We start from the raw sequence: 16,314 nt of genomic DNA, 5'->3' as shown, positions 1-16,314 counted from the left end.
ATCAACCCATTTGAATTTGTAAAAGACCAACATAATGAATTGGTTTTGCCTAATATTTCTTCTAAAAATTGGGTTATAATGAATATATTTTTAAAATTAAATTGATATCATAAGAAATCAATAGTCAAAGGCTAGAGTCTATATAGAAATTACAAAACAAGAATTACAATAAAAAAATCTGAAAAAACCTAACTCAGTAAATACAACATATTTAACTCTAAAGGCCGCTACCAATTAAGCAAGCCTAAATAAGAAAGGACAACCTTAGCTCCTAAGAAAAAGAAATCATTCAACTAACACTTACCTACCAGACACGCAACTGTGGTGCAAGTAAAATATTAAAAACGTCTTGGAAGCTTTATTATAGAAGCCTTCTCTACTCACAAAAGTTTGAAACCCTAAAACAACATAAAAACTTAAACAATAGCAAGCTCTTTCCCCTTGTGGTCAGAGCTTGCTTATTCATTAGCGGCTACTAACTTTGATAGTAGACTCTTCTTAGGATTTTTCTTCTTTTCAACTGCACCTTCAAGTCTCAAATTCTTGTTTTTGCTAGCAGTATAATAGGGAAGTTTATTATAAGGATTAAATTCAGTTTAGTCCCTTGAACTTTAGGGCTAAAATCAGTTTGGTCCCTCTTTTTGAAAGTCGATCTCGATGGTCCCTATACTCTCAAATGGCATCACCCGAGTCCAAAATTTGAGTTTGACTCCAAAAGTGACATCAGCTGCTGACTTGGAGCAAACATAGGGCCCCATTTTTCAGTATTTGACCCTTCACGAAGGGTAAAACGGACATTCTGCCTTTGAACCTTCTTCTTCAACTTCAATTCGATCAAAACTAGGATCGAATGTGTTAGGCTCATCCTCCTTTTTCAATTCAATCCCTAGACCCGATCGTCCACCTAATCCAGATCCTCCCCTACACCTTCCTCTGACCACCTCGCCTCCGTTTTTCTTCTAATTACACTCCTCTCTTTTCTCTACACCTGCAATTCCAACCGACCACCCCAATACAGAGCACGACTGCCACCGCCCCACTCCAAACCGTCCTCGACCTCATCAACTTCCAACAAAATCCGATACCCATGATATCAAACTGAGCTCAACCTAGACAAAATCCAATTTTCCAAACTGCTCCCAATCATATACACAGATTTGGGATTCAATCCAAACTCCTAAAACAAGAATTGAAGCAAATAAGAATGAGAATCAGCTCCAAACAAGAATCCCATATCCATTATATCAGTCGGATTCAAATTCCGATTCTTCACCAAACAGTAGATGGAACAAGAGCTCTCCTTCAAATCAGAATCAGCTCCAATTTACGCCCAAGGTTTCGACTTCGACGCAAGATAGGGCACTTTGAAGGGAGTGTTGAGCAATGTGTCGATGATCTCGATGGTGGATTTCGGCGCCGTGGACATGTTGGAGACAGGAGGACGTTGGAGGTGGGCGTTGAGGGCGTAGGACAGGGAGAGACACGTGGTCGCGAAGACTTCGGGGAACTTGTTGGCTAAGGTCGCAACGCCGACGCCGGTGCTGCAGGCGATAAGTCCGAGAGTTTTGGTGTTGGCAGCGAGGGGAGACGCAACGACTATGGAGTAGTAGGAGGAAGTGCCGAGGTCCTTGACGTCGATGTTGAGCGAGCCACTGCTGGGATTTGATTTTGATTTTTAATTTCTGGGATGTGAATTTTGGTTGAGTTCATGGTGGAGGTGAAGAGAGAGAGAGAGAGATGAGCTCATGGGTTTTGGGGCTTTGATTAGGGCAAAGGATTGGGATTTGAAGATGGAAATTGGGTCGGAGAGATGGATTGAGAAGAAGAAGAAGAAGAAGAGGAAGAGAGATGAGGAAAAGTGTATGGGGTCAAAGGCTGAGTCAAAGGTAATAAGGGGTAGTTTAGACATTTCGTCCAAATTAGGGTTAAATACTGAAAAGTGGGGCCCTATGTCTGCTCCAAGTCAGCAGCTGACGTCACTTTTGGAGTCAAACTCAAATTTTGGACTCGGGTGATGTCATTTGAGAGTATAGGGATCATCGAGATCAATTTTCAGAAAGAAGGACCAAACTGATTTTAGCCCTAAAGTTCAAGAGACTAAACTGAATTTAGGGTTAAATACTATTTACTTCCTGAACTTTCAGGGAAAAAACAGTTCAGTCCCTGCCTTTTCAATTTCACACGTTTACTCCCTCATCTCTCAATTTTAAACCAATAGGTCCATTCCGTCAAAAAACTCTATTAAAATGTCTATTATACCCTCAGTTCATCTTTTTTCTTTTTCTTAATTTATTTTTTTATTTTTTTTCCTTTTCTGTTTATCTCTTCTTCTTCCACCTCTCTTCTCCTTCAAAATCAAAATTTCTAAAGCGACCAAATCAATCCGAAACACAAAACCTCTCTTCATCTGCTCAATCAAAAAAAGAAAAAACAAAACAAAACAAAAGAGAAAAAAGTCTTTTCAAAAAAAAAAAAAATTAATTAATTAAAAAATTTGAGGGTAGAATAGACATTTTTGGTCGGAGAATAACAAATTGTACCTATTGGTCCAAAATTGAGAGATGAGGGAGTAAACTTGTGAAATTGAAAAGGCAGGGACTGAACTGTTTTTTTCCTGAAAGTTCAGGGAGTAAACAGTATTTAACTCCTGAATTTAATCATTATTATAACTCCCCACGTGTCTACGTCTTTTCTTTTTATCTAGTGGACCTCCCAGAAGATCCCTAGCCACTAGACCTAATGTTTCAAGCATCCAAATTTTTCTTGCCTACTGCCAAACTTAACCTCAGCTTTTTCAGAGAAATGGTGATGTCCTAGCCTTGCATTTGCCTATCCCAAACTCTAATATTGCACCAGACTTTTTAGAGAGAGAGAGAGAAAAAAAAAAAAACTTCACAATTCAAATTTTTTTTTTGAAATCAAATCAGTGTTCTAAAAAACGGCCCCCCAGGCCGCCTAGGCGCTGGGCGGCAGTAGACCGAGGAGAGTAATGGCTAAACGGAGGCCTTAGGCAGCCTGGGCGACCTTCTGGGCGGTCTGGTCATTCGAACCCCATCTCTCTCTTCTCTTCTCTTGCAGCCTCTCTCCTATTCCTCTCTTTTCCGACACAGATTCTAAACAGCCGGAATGCCATCTCTTTTTCCTCGACTCTCACTGCCTCTTGTTTTTCTTTTTCTGATTTTTGGGTTTTTTTTTTTATCTAGTAAAGAGGGAAGGAGACTTGATGAACCCATTGAGAAAGAAAGAAGAGAGAAGGGTCACTGCAATCTAGAAGTGAAGAAGGGCTGAAGAGAGAGACAGAAAGAGAGAGAGAGGAGAGAAACGCTGAAAGTAGAGATTAGAAAAGAGTAGAAGACGATGACTTTTCTTGGGATATGGGTTGTTTTAATTTTGTTGTGCATATAGCTTGATAACGTTGACCAATGTGGCATAGAGATAAGGTTTGGGTCCTTAGGAAGTTAGGATGAGCTGTACACCGATTCCCAATTACCCATTCATATTATTATAAATTAAAAAAAATTATACAATATCATACTATTTGATAATGGTTTTAGGATTCTGAATGTAATTACTCAATTAAATTATAATATTATTTACCAAATCTATTTGTATTTATAATAAATAAATAAATAAATAAATAAAAACTGCCTAGTCCTACAGGCGCTAGGCTCTTGGTCACCGCCCGACTAGCACCTAGCGATTTTTAGAACCTTGCTGATCATATACAACAACTCGTCTATTATGAGTCAAACTCAGGACATCTCACTTATAAGAGAAGATTTATGTCACTAGACCAAATAATACTGTGCTTCACAGTTCAATTATGACCAAGTAGATTCAAATTCTTCTTTACTTAACTCTAAAGAAAAAAATATTATTTTTAAAATAAAAGGCAACAACATAATTAAAATATATACTGACGAAAAAAAAATTACTTATAAAAAAAATAATAATAAGTAAAGCCAGATTTGTTGACCACTTTGCTTAGGCATTGATATCATTTTATTATTTGCTACTTACTTGTAACGGTGTATGCATGTTTCAAATTAATGCCAGGTCCAAGACCGTACCCTATACAATTTACTGCAAGTTTAATGGTCCAATGTCATGTCCTTGTTAATTAGGATCCACTGGTCAGCCTGAGCAGAACGTTTGAATACCAAAATATTTGAGTTTAGCAGTGGCCATCTATATTCTATATATAGAACCACCATGGCTGCCCACTGATTCACAAACACAGAGCTTTATCCAAAAACACACAGACGTCACCTTCTCCATTCTCTATCAAGATATTAAAGCCTACTGATCGATTAGCCATGTTTCTCGAGCTGTTAGACTTCTCCTCCCTTCTCCTCCTCCCCTTGCTTTTCTTCATCCTCAAGCTTTCCGGCAACTCGAAAACCAACAGCAACAGCAAGCTCCCCAAATCATACCCAATAATCGGTTCATTCCCAGCCCTCTACAAGAACTATGCCAATAGACTCCCATGGTTCACTGAGCTTCTTCAAGACTCGCCCACATCTACTATTACTATGCACCATTCTCTGGGCCACCACTTCGTCGTCACCGCCAACCCAGCCGTGGTCCAGCACATCCTCAAGACAAAGTTCCACATCTACCAAAAGGGCGAGTCCTTCCGTACAACTCTCCACGACCTCCTGGGCGGTGGGATTTTCAACGCCGACGGTGACAATTGGAGGTTCCAGCGGCAACTCTCCAGCCATGAATTCAACACAAAGTCCCTCAGGAAATTTGTGGAAGACGTGGTGGACACTGAGCTCTACGATCGGCTGATCCCCATTCTATCCAAATCTTCCTGCGACCGAACCGTTCTCGATTTCCAAGACATTCTCCAGCGGTTCGCCTTCGACAACATTTGCCGGATCGGGTTCGGTTACGACCCGGAGTATCTCCTTCCTTCTCTGCCGCAAGCCAAATTCGCGGTGGCGTTCGACGATGCGGTCCAAATCAGCGGCGAAAGGTTCAGTTCCATGCGCCCGGTGTGGAAGATCAAACGAGCTCTCGAAATCGGATCGGAAAGCCATCTCCGCCGTGTGGTCTCCGATGTCCGAGAGTTTGCGAACACCATCGTCAAGCAAAAGAAGCGTGAAATAGACGAGAAGAAGACTCTGGTGTCTCACGATCTACTGTCTAGATTCTTGAGCTCCGGCCACTCCGACGAGAAATTCGTCACTGACATAGTCATCAGCTTCATCCTCGCTGGAAGGGACACGACCTCGGCTGCTTTGACCTGGTTCTTTTGGCTAATCTCAAAACATCCAAACGTCGAAAGCCAAATTCTCAAGGAGATCAATGAGAAAATGGAGACCGGAGTCGGATATGATGAAGCGAAGGAGATGGTGTACACACACGCGGCGCTCTGTGAGAGCATGAGGCTGTACCCGCCTGTTCCGACGGACAGCAAAGAGGCGGTAGAAGATGACGTTTTTCCGGACGGGACTAAAGTGAAGAAGGGGATGAAAGTGACGTACCACGTGTACGCAATGGGGCGGATGGAGCAGATATGGGGCAAGGATTGGGCCGAGTTCCGCCCCGAGAGGTGGTTGGAGCGTGATGTGGCGACAGAGAAGTGGAGGTTCGTGGCGAAGGACTCCTTTAGCTACCCGGTGTTTCAGGCGGGGCCGAGGATCTGTTTGGGGAAGGAGATGGCCTTTTTGCAGATGAAAAGGGTGGTGGGTGAGGTTTTGAAGAGGTTTAAAGTTGTGCCGGAGAAGAGGGAGAATGGAAAGGAGCCGGAGTTTCTTGCCTACCTCACCGGAAAAATGAAAGGTGGGTTTCCAGTTACCGTTGTTGTGAGAGCTTGAGTATTGGACTATTTATAGCTCTTAAAGACTATATATACGTTTGTACCAAAAAAAAAAAGATAGACTATATATACGTACGGTTTCCCGCTGTTTTAATTTGGTCTTTTATGTTGTAGAGAATTGGATAATTGTATTGTATTCATCTCACCATGAGGTTTATATAGGGTTACATCATGTATACAAAAGGAAATACATAATAGCTACACTAATCAATCGCACATTACAAGTATGTCAATCGCATACATTGCGAGTCTGTCAATCGCATACATTGCGAGTCTGTCAATCGCATACATTATGAGTCTGTTAATCACATACATTAAGCAATACCTATTGCATGAATCGTCATGATCATTTACAACACTCCCCCTTGGATATTCCATGTCAATAGTGTTGCCTCTGCTATGCGCTTCTAAGTTGCTTCGTCAAAAACCTTGCCAAGTAATAAAAACCCCGTGGGAAAAAACAACCTTGGTCGAAGGAGAAAAAGAGCACAACGCACATGAATGTGGAGTAGTCGACATCCTTCCACACTCCCCCTTGTGCCGCTCAAACTCGATGATGACGTTTTGATCGTTGCCTCACTAAAAACCTTGCCAGGTAACAAAAATCCTGTGGGACAAAAATAACCCTGGTCGAAGGGAAAAAAGAGCACAACACGTCCTTCACTCTTCGAGATCGAACATGTAGACATCATACCTCCCCCTGATGTCAAGGTCTCCCCCTGCTTTCTACAATTATGGGAGTTCTGATAACTTTCTTAATCCGATGCTCTTCACATGTTTCTCGAAGGTGGATTTAGGTAACGACTTGGTAAACAAGTCCGCTACATTATCCTCTGAACGGATTTGATACACTTCAATATTTAGAAGAGTTTGTTGTTGCTGATTGTAAAAGAACTTAGGCGATATATGCTTGGTGTTGTCGCCCTTGATGAAACCTAACTTCATTTGCTCAATACAAGCTGCATTATCTTCATAAATGCATGTAGGTTCATCTGTCGTAGAATTCAAACCACAAGTTCCTCGAATGTGTCTAACTACAGACCTTAGCCATATGCATTCTCTCATGGCTTCATGTAGAGCGATAATCTCTGCATGATTTGAGGAAGTAGCAACAAGGGTCTGCTTTGTAGACCTCCAAGATATCGCAGTGCTTCCCATGGTAAAGACATAACCCATTTGGGAGTGACTTCTGTGAGGGTCAGAGAGATACCCTGCATCAGCAAAACCCATCAAGACATCGTTGTCATTTTGATGGAAGGGAGGAGGAGCACGGAAGGTGGCGTTTTGCCTTATGGAGTTCGATCCCACATTTCCGTTATTTCTTTTCTCTCTGTAGGGATAGAACAAGCCCATATCAATCGTTTCGTACCTCTCAAGTATCGAAAGATTGTCTTTATGCCAATCTAATGGCGGCGTGTTGGCGCAGAACTGTGTCGAGCTAACAAGTTCACTCCGAATGAGATTTCCGGTCTTGTGCATTGAGCTAAGTACAATAATGCGTCTATTGCACTTAGATAGGGCACTTCAGCCTCTAATAAGTCTTTGTCCTCATCCCTTAGACGAAACAGATTTTTTTCAGGCTCCAGACTGGGACCGATCATGGGAGTACTCACAGGTTTTGCTTTATCTTCATTAAAGCGCCTTAATAATTTTTTAGTATATGTTGACTGATGGATCATAATCCCATCACTACGGTGCTCGAGTTCTAGTCCGAGGCAAAACCGTGTTTTCCCAAGATCTTTAATCTCAAATTCGGATTTCAAGTACTTAGCAGTTTCCTTTAACTCATCTAGAGTTCCAATTAGGTTCATGTCATCAACATAAACTGCTACAATTGCAAATCCGGAACTTGTCCTTTTTATAAACACGCATGGGTATATTTCATTGTTGAAATATCCCTTCCCAATCAAGTAGTCACTTAGACGGTTATACCACATCCGTCCGGATTGTTTCAATCCACATAGTGAGCGTCTCAATCTTATTGAAAACGCGCTCCGTGGTTTAGAGCCACTTGACTTGGGTAATTGAAGTCCATCTGGAACCTTCATATATATCTCTGAATCTAGATCCCCATAGAGATATGCTGCAACCACATCCATAAGCTGCATGTCAAGTTTTTCAGAAACTACCAAACTGACAAGGTAGCGGAACGTTATAACTTCCATTACGGGAGAATATGTCTCCTCATAGTCGATTCCAGGGCGTTGTGAGAAACCTTGTGCCACAAGGCGAGCTTTGTATTTAACAACCTCATTTTTCTTATTACACTTTCTAACAAAGACCCATTTATGGCCAACAAGCTTTATACTTGGGGGTGTCAGCGTTATAGGCCCAAATACCTGTCTCTTTGTTAGTGAATCCAATTCAACCTGGATCGCATCTTTCCATTTAGGCCAGTCTGCTCTTCGTTGAAAATCCTCAACGGAGCGAGGTTCGATATCATTGTGTTCTATAATTCCTTGAGCAATAGAATATGCAAACACATCATCAAGGATAATGGAATCTCGATTCAACGTCTCATGTACACTAGTGTAATTCATGGAGATCTCCCTATTCCTTGGAATTGGTTCTAACATTGGAGCGTCCCCCAATGATGTTTCTTGGACATAACCATAATCCGGAATATCTTCATGAGACGGGTTATTTATGTCGATGATTAATGGATCTTTCTGTGCCAAACTCGCTTTCTTTCTCGTGCGAGAATCCATCGAACCTTTGGGCCTCCCATGTTTCCTTGCTGGGAGCCCCGCCTGAGCCACATTGCCATCACTATTAGTGGTGAAGGCGCCATGCCCAATACCCCTAGGGGTGGCACCATGTACATGATTTTTAGGGACATCAATCCTTGCAAGCACGTTTACAGCAGGTATATATGATCTTGTCACTTTAGCGATATCAGAAAACGCATCAGGCATAGAGTCTGCTACATTATGAAGATCGAGAATTCTCCGCACACGACAATTCATGTCGTTCCTGTTGAACATTATTGCTCCTATCTCCCCCTAACGATGGGAAGACTGTCTCATCAAAGTGACAATCCGCAAATCTAGCGGTAAATAGATCGCCTGTCAAGGGTTCTAAGTAGCGGATAATGGTTGGAGAGTCATATCCAACATAAATGCCTAATCGTCTTTGAGGACCCATTTTGGTGCGCTGTGGCGGTGCAATTGGCACATAAACTGTACACCCAAATATGCGTAAGGGTGAGACATCAGGCTCATATCCAGTAACCATCTGGGACGCAGAAAAGGGTTGAGTGATAGTAGGCCTCAGACGAATGAGCACAGCTGCATGCAATATTGCATAGCCCCAAGCAGAAACAGGGAGATTGGTGCGCATAACCAATGCTCTAGCGACCATTTGAAGTCTTTTAATGGCAGCTTCTGCGAGACCATTTTGGGTGTGAACATGAGGAACAGGGTGTTCAACCTCAATCCCAATGGACATGCAAAAGTTATCAAACGTTTTTGATGTAAACGCTCCAGCATTGTCAAGACGAATTGACTTAATGGGATGATCAGGGTGGTGAGCCCTTAATTTAATGATTTGTGCTAGGAGTTTAGCAAATGCAGCATTTCTTGTGGACAATAGCATGACATGTGACCATCGTGTCGATGCATCAACCAACACCATAAAATATCTAAATAGTCCGCAAGTTGGTTGAATAGGTCCACAAATATCACCTTGGATTCTTTGTAAGAATGGAATATTTTCTTTAGTGTCCTTTGCATAGGATGGTCTCGATCCTAATTTTGCTAAAGAGCAGACTTTGCAAAATGAAAGATGGGCTTTAGAAGCAACCAGGGAAGTATCCGGTTGAGCCACGAAGTCACAATTGACTTTAGAAGTAGAAAAAGGAACTAAGGAGGTATTGGTGGCGTCAATACCTTTTTTGGGCCACAGGGGGTAGGCGGCGCTAGCCCTACCTTGGATCGAATTTTGGTTATGACTTCTTTTCGTTTTGAAAAACGGATGTCCGTGTGAAGTCTTTAATATATGGATCATCATATCACGACCTGGGTGTCCCAAACGGTCATGCCAAAGCCTATATGTGTCAGAATCCCATAAGTCATCTCTCATGACATGGTTGGATTCAATAATTTGAATAGTGGTGGCATTCTGATACGCTAAAATTAAGCGCTCAACTTAACCTAGCAAAATGTAGTCGTCAGTAGTAAAGGATAAGCAAGGATCGTTCGATACCAGAGATTGAGGGTAACAAATTGATCACACAAAAATAAACTAACTATCAAAGAGCACAAATCAAACAAACAAAGAAACTAACTAAAAGAACAAAAACGCAGAATAGGGAGAAGGGAGAAGAAGCAACGAAATAGAAAAAGAAAAATAAATGTTTTGGGGGATTTTAGATTTTACGAAGATAAATGAAAAACAAAGAAAGCAATTTCGATTTTAAGTTTGAGAAAAATAAGATGGAGAACGTGTTAGAGACTTGGAAATCCACCACCAATTACTTTCGAACAACGTTAAGTTAACCTAGATTCAATTACTAAGGTGTGAATAGAAACCAACCAAGAAACAAGTCGGAGCAGATCATGTCCCTTATAAATGTTTCCCTAATTACTTAGTCTACGTGAACGCACAATAGCTAAGCCTATCAAACATGCAATCAAGGTATAGAACGCTATCCTATCAATAACACATATAGTGTCAACACATTTGAAGCATTAAGATTTCATGGAAACGTACGATTGATTATAGAGTTGCAGTCTAGTGTGGAACGCCTACCTAGCATGCTCTTCTAGTTGTTTAAAACATCAGCTTTTGTCCAAAGCCTTGCATACTTGTGGATTAGAAAACAAGACGATTAGGTGAATTATTTTCTAAACCTATCTCCAATTACATGCATAAATCCTATGTTGGCCACCATAAAACAAACACATGCAAAAGTTTTCAATCAAGCAGAATTAAACAACCAATTCACACCAAAGATCAAGAAACTAGATTTAAACAAACATATGTTCTACATAATTAGGGCTGATTCTGAAACTGCAGTTTTTTGCTTTGCAGCAACTGTTTTGTACAACTTTTTCCATGGACTTCCCTTGTAATTTCCGGCCAAAAGATTGATCAAACTTGGTCCTTTGCATCAGTACTTCATGATCCATGGCTTCTTTGTTCCCTTTCAGCTCCTATTTCTCTTGAATCACTCCACGAACTACCTAAAAAGAAAAGAAAGTTAAAATTGACTTTTTAAAGGAAATAGCTAAGAAAAGTATCTATTGCACATTATATTTGTCGCATTTTATGCTCCTATCAAATTCCCCCATACTTAGCTTTTGCTAGTCCCTTAGCAAAATCAAAACCAAGAAAATTAAACAAAGACTCAAAAGACTCAAAACAAACTATGCCTTCAACATTGTTGTTTCAGAAATCTCTTACTTTCATAGCATTAAGATAAGCACGCAACCAAGAATCAATCATGAGTAATTCGAGAGTTAATTAAAACATATAATCCACATATAAACATGTAAGAGACGGGGGTGACGTACAATGGTGATGGGTGGAGCTCAACATATATCCAACAAGTATGATTCAACCTCACAGGATTCACCACTCTTTCTTCTCTCCGATCAAGGCTAATGCTTAAAAGTTTTTTCACTCAAATATATGTGAGAGATGACAATATTTTCGACAAACAAAAAGCTCACATATACAAAGAAAGAAAGGCTATGTCAAAATATATGCATTTTTTTTTCTTTTACGATCTCATGAAGGATACCAACTACTTGCCCAACGAACCGAACCATATGCTCAACTCTTGTAACCAATCTCCACAGTTCAAAGGTTGCCCATCTTAAGGATCAAAGAGGTCTTAATTCAAGGTTGTAATGGGGCCAAGGTTTAGGGGTTTAAAGAAACGAAAGAGTAAGGGAAAATCACAAAGTGTTCTAAAAAACCTGGCGGAGCCTTCATTGAAGCATTGAGACATCTTCTTTTAGTCACTAAGCCATCTTGCAACGTTGAGCTTCTTGTGTGTCTTTATTGAGGGCCGGATGTCATTGTGTTGGACCCTTGCTTCATTCTAACATTCCTTCAAACACTTATGAAATAGGACAAAGACCAAATTCATCGTACTTAGGCCTTCACTTCAAAACAAACTCCTTATCCACAATGGGGGGACTAAAATCCACAAATACTTACACTTTTTTTTTATATTATTGCCGTATACTTTTTTTTTCATTCTCTTTTTTTTCTTCTTCTTCTTTTCGGCATACATATAATTTTTTATTTTTTATTTTTTTTATCATGGACAAGTCTTTCCCCCACACTTATTCTTTCTCATCATCTCTTTTGTAGTGCCTTCAAAATCTTGTCTGTCTCATGAATTAGCTCCACTAAATCCTTAGAACAAGGGTAGGGATATAACTATACTAAGGTTCAAGGGTTAAGAATATTGAGGGTGATGAAAGAAAAATGTTTAAATGTGGACTCAAAGGGGTTAAACTAGGGGGTGTACATCTTGTGTACACAAATGGGGACACAGGCTGTTTTTGGCTTTGGTGGAAGTTCCTAGGTGCCTTTATCCTTTCCGAAATCAAGGACATGTATTGATAAAAGTTTTGACCAGTACAAGAGCAAGTCCTAGTAATCTCTAGAGTCTGTTAAACTTAATTTGTGGCAAGCAGTCAATCAACAGAACGATAATGAGATCACTAATCATCACCAAGAAAATAAGAGTATAATTTTCAATAAACACTCACAAAGAATGGCAAATAGGCTCAAATTCTCACAAGGGATATTATGAATCAAAACTCATCATCAACATGCTCATAATTCTGTACCAAGGTCAACAAAAACCACATCTACTACACAATCATATGCTTTATATATATCGTAATTAACCAAAGAATTATTTTAACATCATCTCAATATTGTGATCCTCTTTTATCTATAATTTCAGAGATTAAGTTCATCCTAGACAGTTGAAAGGCAACCAAAGACTCGAAAAACAAGACAAAATTGAAAAACAAGAACTAAAGACCTAACGAAAATTTTTATTTTTATTTTTTTATATATATATTTTTTATCTTTTGTTTTTTTAATAAGACTCAAATTGGATTCCCTTCCCCCACACTTGAATCATACATTGCCCTCAATGTATGGAAAATTAAATCAAACAATGCATAATATAAGCGTAAAGAGAGGAAATCAAAAGATTAAAAGGAAGAAAAGTGAAAAAGTGGATAGACAATCTCCCCCTTGTAGACCTCCCATGCTCACGACCTTTGGAGATGACAACAAGACACCAACCTCAAGACCATAAGGCCTTGACTTCCTAACGTAAGCTCCATGTGAAGTTGACTCCAAGGAAGAAGTAATTGAAGGCAAAAAGGGAAGAAATCATCTTTTTGCATCTTTTGAAACCACAAATTCGTGCCATCAGCCCATGTTTTAGCCCCTATAACTTTTTGATGCAGCCTCAGATGACTATTATACCACTTGGAGGTGAAAGTGGACATGGCTAGCTTGTTGTGCATATGTGGAACAAATTCTAACTCCAAGCGGGTTGAAAGTTGTAGCCCTGCAAAGTTAGAGAAAAAGCAGAATTTTGAACAGAAAACCTGACAGGACCCGCCCCGGATTTCACCCCGAAATCCGGAGTGGCCCTGCGGGGCCCACCTTAGTGATAACTCTACCGAGAACTGGTCGAGTCACCCCTAAAGTGGACTACCCAAAACAGTAACCCACACTAGATCAGAGCCAAACAAAGAAGTGCGGAAGCTATTCATCAACTATGCCTCGAACCACGTACGCCCGACCTCAACTAATAACGCCTGCAAACTGGGCATTAAAAACCGAAAGGCCCAGGGGAAAGTAGACGAAAAACGTTAGCGTGAGTGGACAAAAATAAACAATTTAAAAGAAGAAGGATTTCATACTTTCCCACATTTATTCCTTTAAAAACTCGATGCATGCACAAATGGTAAAACACATTTAGCTTTAAATCCAAGAATTTCCAAAATGATAAAATCGACTAGCCTCGCTAGTCACCACATTCGAAAAATATATTGTAAAATCGAAATCTCGTTTCTCAAGAAGATAAGACCAGCCCCGCTGGCTACAGTGAAAATCGGACTAGCCCCGCTAGTCAAGCAACGATAAAATATGGGGAAGAAGTTTCACCATACGAAAGAAGGGAGCCTCCCAGGCTCGGGTCGGAGTGTCCCACACTCTGGAGCATCCCATGCTCTGCTCTTACTCGCCCACAAACACATAGTAAGCAGGGAGGAGTACTAATAGGCTAGCTAGCAATATAATATATATAACGACCCAGGTATGGTGGGTAAAAACTAAACCATTCAAAAACCAGTAAAGCTATAAGGCTTCCCCATAAGTCCCGCGAATAAAGAAAACACGAGTACGATTCCCAACCGTACCCGGAAATTCTCGTAGTAAGTCACAAAAATCAACAGCGTGTCTCACACGCTAAAAGAATAATTAAATCAATCATCTCCTCGACGAAAATTCCATTTAAAATCTGAAAACAAATCATTCCCGAAATCACTTTATAATATTTCATAAATCTCAAAACATAATCAAATCCGAAATCACTTTACAATCCGAAAACCAAAATCACCATCGATAGCAAATCATTCGCAATATCCTTTTAAAACTTGGAGCCAAAATCATTCTCAAATTATAACCGAGATAAATCACTTTATATTCTCAAATAAATAAACGTATAATTAATTACGAAGCAATATTGCATGCATCACTTAAAATCAAAAGTCCACTCACAGTACTAATGGGCGACCACGCAAACGAGTTCCTTTATCTAGCCGTAGCTCGCAACATTGCCCTGTACACAATTATATTTCCGTAAACGGCAATCCGATAAAATAATTACGAACCAAAACGAAACCTGAAAATCCCTATCTCCACTTCTCAAATTCCACCCAAATCTCTTCCACAACACCAATTCCTCAATTACATAATCCACAATGAAAACGAGGGAAATCCGACGGCCGGATTTCCCACAATTCCATCACAAAACTTCAAACTTCGGAAATTCACAAACAATTCCAAACTCCTCCAAAATTCACCAAACTTCACATATATGCTCTATGATAATTATAGAATTTAACTAGCTAAAAATTGAAATTAAAAAGCTACCCTAGCCGCCGCTACTGCCGCCCACAGTGGCGGCGCCGCCGCCACTGCCACCAACTCCAATGGACACCAAAATTTGACAGCGGCACCTACTCAACACACTGATCAATTTTCTCAACTACAACACATCCCAATTTTACCTTTAAACAGTCGAAATCAACCGGTGAAGAAAACCCAGAAATTCAAGAACCCTAGGTTTTCAATTCTGCCTCTACACTTCAAATCTTGATTCGAGGCTAGGGGCGAAATGATCTCCGTGGAAAACCAAACCTTCGACGGCAAAATGGTGACCGGAGGTGGCCGGAATCGCCGGAAATCGGCAAAAATCTCAAATTGCAGCTGGAGGGGATTTTGCTTCGATCCGAGCTTTTCCGGCCAAATCGTTGAAAATCAAGGGCACCAGCGTGAAGGTGGGAAGGAGGCGAGTTTGTGGTGGCTTGGAACACGCCGGGGGACGGCCGGACGGCGTCTAATTGCAGCGAGGAAGCTGCTGCCCGAAGAGGAAGGGGGAGAGCGCGGGGAAGAGAGAGAGCTGGGGTGAGTTTCCGGAAATGGAAACCTACCTCGGTAATTTTTCCATATATATATAATTTTTACCATGAACAGTAACTTCCTTATTTCGCTCATAACTTTCGCATACGATCTCCGATTTTTACATACCACATATGCACGCGCTCGGTTTAACGTCCTCTACAACTTCCATGAAGAACATTTTCTCAAATTTTGACCCGAACAAAAAGTCAACTTTTAGGGCCACTAAAAGTATCGAAACAGAGTAAAAAGTGAAAGTAATTGTCGTTTACCGTCCAAATGACTAGTAAACAGGTGAATTTAGGTTCGGGACGTTACAAAACCTGGCAAAGTGACCTTTACCCACTCAAACCTTTATTCCGGGAGCATCACTGGTCCAATGGACGAGATTTTTTCCCTGAATGTAGTACACATATAGAGCTTTCATTCCGTGTAAAGAAATCCACATTTGGACCACGGGAAGTATTCCCTGTATTGCCTTTTATGTGACACAACTGCACAGTTTTCTGTTTTCCTGGGCTGACCTTGCTGCATTCAAACTAGAACTGGGAACGGATATGAACTCCGAATCCAGTTCTGTAAAAACCTACAGAAACTAGACTCAAAGACCGTTTGATTCATATATATTACAGCCTCTGGTTCCATCGGAACTAAAAACTGCGGTCATCCAAAGTAGTCTGATTTGCAAGTCTGGACTATGTTTTTACAAAAGGAACACCTTTCACACTTCTCTACAACCTTATGACCTGCACACAAACTAAAAACATAAAAAGGAACTAAATAGAAAACAAATAAAGCAAAGAAAACATCCTTTGGGTTGC

At 40.6% G+C, this 16,314-nt stretch overlaps 1 protein-coding gene across 1 annotated transcript; it reads left to right on the top strand.

The window, feature by feature from the left end:
* The first annotated feature begins 4,098 nt into the window (after positions 1-4,098).
* LOC112172633 (cytochrome P450 94A1) lies at positions 4,099-6,045 on the top strand. Its single transcript, XM_024310035.2, has one exon. The coding sequence runs from the start codon at positions 4,317-4,319 to the stop codon at positions 5,823-5,825; it is 1,509 nt and encodes a 502-aa protein (XP_024165803.1). The 5' UTR covers positions 4,099-4,316; the 3' UTR covers positions 5,826-6,045.
* The last annotated feature ends 10,269 nt before the right edge of the window (positions 6,046-16,314 follow it).

Source organism: Rosa chinensis, chromosome 6 (assembly GCF_002994745.2).
Source record: "Rosa chinensis cultivar Old Blush chromosome 6, RchiOBHm-V2, whole genome shotgun sequence".
Lineage (NCBI taxonomy): Eukaryota > Viridiplantae > Streptophyta > Magnoliopsida > Rosales > Rosaceae > Rosa > Rosa chinensis.
Note: the sequence above shows the minus strand (reverse complement) of the source record. Positions and strands in the feature narration are given on the sequence as shown.